The following is a 5306-nucleotide window of genomic DNA, read 5'->3' on the forward strand; positions in this document are numbered from 1 at the left end:
CACCCCTGTTTTTAAGTATCTGCCTCAGAAACTTCAGCCTCCATACCAAATACTCGAGGTGAATCATTTTTGGCGCTCAATGCATCAAAAATTACATGAAAAACTTGATAGGACTGACTATTTGCAGTTTGCATTCCTGGAACAATATCCCAGTTACTCAGGATCACATCTGAACTAAATACCACCTTGTAATCATTTTCCAACTTCAGAAGAAAATGTGTCCCAATAAAAACTTATCTGCTATAAATTATTATAGTAAGCATTGATCCCGAGGGAAAAAAATCAAGTACTGCAGCAGCACAAAGACAGAAATAAGTACACATAAATAAAGAAAAAAATATAAAAATAAAAAATTAGAATAAAGAGGTACATACGAGTATAAAAAAGTAAAAATATTTATAGCAAAAACATGAACTTAAACGTCCCCAATTAGGGTCCTACAGAACTGAAATGGTAGTGATGTATTGATTCAGTAAAGAAGAGTTGACAGAAATCTAATAATAAACAGTATGTTTTGCCTAAACATTATGTTTCAACAAAAATTTTGAGAATAATCTAAGAGCAAGAAGTTGCATATTTGAGTGTTAACACAAACTCAGGATCTAGCAGCTAGTCTGATCCTGTCCTGTGAAGTTGCAGAGCGAGAGGCAACACATACAGTTGTATGTCCAGTCTCTGCCTACTGTATCATTTGAAAATTGCTTGGTGCAGCCATTAAGTGAATGCAGGGTGAGGTGGGGAAGAGACCTGGATCAAATTTCTATTTATCTGAAGCCAGAGTGATGTCAGGTCATCACACAATGAGACAGGACCAGAGTGGGCAGAGGAGGAAGGAAGAAGCAGTGCAACACAGCTGTGATGAAACCAAAAACAACAGTCTTTGATTGTTTGTAAAAGTATTTTACTAAAAGGGGAATTGAGATTTTTACATCACCATGTGTTTAAATTGGTCCCAAAGCATTTATAGAAAATCTGAAAACAGTGATGACAGCAACATGAAGGTCACTTGTAACAGAGTCAGGAGGTTTACTGTCCTTCAGAAAACAAGACGAGTTTTTCTCTTTCCTGCTGAAGCTCTTCCCATTTCTTCTGCAGCTCTGCCTTTTCCTTCTGCACCTCTTCTCTCTGTCTAATCAAGTCTTCGGCTTCCTCCAGCTGTGCTTTCCTCAGTGACTCAATCTGCTCCCTCTCTGCAGCCGCCTCCCTGGCATTCACTGCACGCAGCCTCTCAAGCAGCTCCCTCTGATGCTCCAGAGCCCGAGCCTCCTCCCTCTGCGCACCCCTAAGAGCTACTATCAGCTCCCGTTCCCTCCTAAGCACACGCTTTTCTCCTTCAGATGCCTTTGACACTTTCAACGCAGCTGTAAGAAAAGGGAAAGAGAAGGCCGCGTGTTTAGTCTCGTTACAATCTTGCATACAGTAGAACCACAAAATGAAAAATCTTTTTTGGTAACTTGATATTAATTTACATTAAAGACGTAACAGTGAGCTATAAAACCTTACCAGAAAACGGTCTCTGTTTCTCTGTCGCCCTAACAGTCTCTGGTGGTGTTGATGTGACACCGTTAGCATTGACGTCTTGTGATGTGTGGGGTGGTGGTGGGTGCTGCCCGCCTGCCATTAGCTGAGAAAAGATCTCAGGGTGTCTCTTTGACATGTGCCGATGCAGGTTGCTGGTGCTGCCACCTTCAAAGCACTTTAACTTCTTCTTGCAAATGCGGCAACGAGCAGCAGCCAAACTGTCCAAGTGCTCGTAGTGCCTCCAAATCAAGCTGCGTTTAGTCCATCTGCGTGTTACAGGGCGGTCATCACTCGCCTCTTCATGTGTTATTTCTTCTGCTGGACTCCCTTGTGTAGCTTCCAGGATGCCATTAATAGCAGAGTTGATACCAGCTTCATTCTCTATGGTGAAGGTGTCACCGTCACCGTCCTCTAGAGTCACTTCCACTAAATAAGAGGAAGACAAAAAGTTATAACTTGGGCTGCAACTAACAATTCATTTTGGATTATTTTATATTGCGCTTTTTTTTACTGAATAACTGAATAATTGTTCAGTGTATAAAATATCAGAAAAATTGTAAAAATACCCATCAAAAGTTCCCGGAGCCCAATGTGACACCGTCACAGAATTTATTATGATGTAAAAAGAGAGGGAAGCATTTAAGAAGTAAATAATTTTGTTTTATTATTCTTTGATCAGACAGTTCCTGATTGAAATCAAAATTCAGCAGATTCTTTATGTATTTTAGCTTGTATTTTATCTAGGTTTGTCTTTAGAGAACATTTACCAGTTACATGTCTTTGAAAAAGTCAGAGTTATTTACACACATAAAGAGCAGTGAGCTATAAAACCTTACCAGAAAATTGTCTCTGCTTCTCTGTCGCCCTAACAGTCTCTGGTGGTGTCGATGTGTCACCATTAGCATTGAGGTCCTGTGATGTACAGGGTGGTGGTGGGTGCTGCCCGCCTGCCATTAGCTGAGAAAAGATCTCAGGGTGTCTCTTTGACATGTGCCGATGCAGGTTGCTGGTGCTGCCGCCTTCGAAGCACTTTAACTTCTTCATGCAAATGCGGCAACGCGCCGCAGCCAAACTGTCCAAGTGCTCGTAGTGCCTCCAAATCAAGCTGCGTTTAGTCCATCTACGTGCTACAGGGCGGTCATCACTCGCCTCTTCATGTGTCATTTCTTCTGCTGGACTCCCTTGTGCAGCTTCCACGATGCCATTAATAGCAGAATTCACACCAGCTACATTCTCTATGGTGAAGGTGTCACCGTCACCGTCTCCGTCCTCCAGAGCCACTTCCACTAAATAAGAGGAATACAAAAAGTTATAACTAGAGCTGCAACTAACAATTCATTTTGGATTTTTTATATTGCGCTTTTTTACTGAATAACTGAATAATTGTTCAGTGTATAAAATATCAGAAAAATTGTAAAAATACCCATCAAAAGTTCCCGGAGCCCTATGTGACACCGTCATAGAATTTATTATGATGTAAAAAGAGAGGAAAGCATTTAAGAAGTAAATATTTGGCTTGATTGTTTGGTAAATGCTGTAAACAATGAATCTATAATCATAATTGTTGGCTGATTATATCTTCTGAGTGTTGATGAAGTTGAAGTCAACAGGTCTTTTTCACAGAGGACATTTTAGTAAGTCATGTCTCAGTAGAAAAGGCACTGGTAGAAGTTAGATAAAACATTAATGATGGCTGGGTTGTTTTAACGTTCTGTATGCAACATTCAGAGAATTAAAGGTCCAGTGTGTAGGATTTAGGAGCACCTATTGGCAGAATTGGTATACAATTGTTCATAACTACGTTTTCACTGATTTAAACTAACCTGAAAATAAGAATTGTTGTGTCATCGTTACTCTAGAATGAGCAGTTTACAACTACATACGGAGCAAGTCCTCTTCCACAGTCTGCAATGTTGTTCTACAGTAGCTCAGAGTGGACACATCAAACACTAACCCCTTTTACACTGCCTGTTCAAGGTGGGAATGTCACGTTGTTAGTCTGCCTCGCTGTTCTTTATGAGGTACAAACTTGGAATGCAGGGACAGATTTGTCTCACCTTTAAACCAGCAGTGGAGTTAGTAACTGCCAGTCAACGTCGGTGTAAAAGGGACAGTCGGCAGGACGGGACCATACACAGGACAGGTGTAATGTTTTAACAACGTGTTATGTGTGCAACCCACTGCCAGAAGAGTTAAAAAGCAGCTGGAAACAGTTAGCAGCTAACTCAAAGTTGAAGAACAATAGCCAAAGATGTCCGCAAATAGGGAAAACAATAAGATCCGGGAGCTCCTCACCCTCACAGCAGGGGATGAGATCAGCCACTACATAACAGGAACAGTAAATGATTGTTATGGCCATGTTACAGCAGTGTTGTTGTTTATACAGCGCTGCCCACACGTATGTTATATGTTACACTAGAGGTGGACACTATTATGTTGCACATCAAGCCTGTCACACCTCTTTTGTTTCTGGGAAACTGGCATGCCATTTTAAATCACACACTGGGGTGAATTATGCCACCAGTGTTTGGTCCTGTGTGAAAAAGGAAAGGCAGCATGAAGACGGGACCTTGTAGCAGTTTTATAGCACAATCTCTGAGTAAAAGCAACTACAGGCTCTACACAGGGTCACTTGCTACAGCACACACCTGCTGAAAGGCTCGCTCTCAACTCCACCCTGGCTGACTGTGGGCACCTAGTTCGGCAGCATTGCGCTCACCCTCCAGTCTACCCCCAGGTCAGCACCATTAGCTCTGTTAGCACTGTTGATATTGACTAATGCTGATTCTGGAATTAGCATCGTTAGCTTCTAGCTGTCGCTTTAGCTATACCTCCACGTTGAGAACCGTGTACAGACAACTCGTACGCTCTGAGTTTCACATAAACTCCTTGAAGTCACCATACCCGAGCAGATCTGATCACCCTCCGTCTCCATGTCGCCATGACCGTCGATGGAGGCAGTTTCCTTTAGCAAACCCGTCCTCCTCTTGACGACCTCGGTGGGATGTTTGACACGCAGGTGTCTCAGCAGGTTGGTGGTGGTGCCCTGACCCGGTCTGATCAGAAAGTCCCCGCAGAGCAGACACTGCACCGACTCTGAGTCGATGGTTTTAAAAAAGCCCCAGACAACACTTCTTTTGCGGACCATGTTTACTGTCGACTCCACAACCAAGTGGATGTTTCTTCTTCTCGAGTTTTAATGGCAGCCTGCAAACCAGCCTTTAGGCGCATTACCGCCACCTAGCGGACTGGAGTGTGGAGCAGGAGTTGGCAGGAAAACAAACGAACACACAAACTAAACTAATATTACTTTATTTTTAAGTAATCAGTTAAAGGATGGCCTGCTAGTCTTTCTCAGCAAATTACCCGATGTAATTACGTTTTCATCAACTGGTCCTGATATTAAGTTCCGTCTTTCTATGTCACACCTGTTTCCCCTCCAAAACCTTTACTTCTTACAATAACACATCTTACATGCTAAAGAGCGTTTACAAGTACAAAACATGCACAAAAGGAACACCTAATAAAGGAAGGAAAAAGTAGAAACAAAAAATACATTTTAGTACTTAAGTTTAACACTAGGGGGGGATAAAGACCTATATGAAAATTCTGAACACAAGCTTTTAGAGTTTATAACTGGAATAACAAATGTTGCCTATGGAGGTGAATGTTGGAGATAATAAAGGCAGTTGTTAGACATTAACCCTTGGCGGAGATTTAAACAACATGCAGTCTCCAGGTGACTCCAGACTTTATTGCACCAAATATCGCTGCATAATCCCCAG

At 42.1% G+C, this 5306-nt stretch overlaps 1 protein-coding gene across 1 annotated transcript; it reads right to left on the reverse strand.

Annotated features, from left to right (window-relative positions):
- Positions 1 to 273: 273 nt before the first annotated feature.
- Positions 274 to 4713, reverse strand: LOC126395861 (zinc finger BED domain-containing protein 4). Its single transcript, XM_050053615.1, has 4 exons — positions 4426 to 4713; positions 2358 to 2807; positions 1504 to 1947; positions 274 to 1361 (listed from the first exon to the last, which is right to left on the reverse strand). The coding sequence occupies exons 1-4, from the start codon at positions 4667 to 4669 to the stop codon at positions 1027 to 1029; spliced, it is 1473 nt and encodes a 490-aa protein (XP_049909572.1). The 5' UTR covers positions 4670 to 4713; the 3' UTR covers positions 274 to 1026.
- Positions 4714 to 5306: the final 593 nt, after the last annotated feature.

This window comes from Epinephelus moara, chromosome 1 (assembly GCF_006386435.1).
Source record: "Epinephelus moara isolate mb chromosome 1, YSFRI_EMoa_1.0, whole genome shotgun sequence".
In the NCBI taxonomy this organism is placed as follows: Eukaryota; Metazoa; Chordata; class Actinopteri; order Perciformes; family Serranidae; genus Epinephelus; species Epinephelus moara.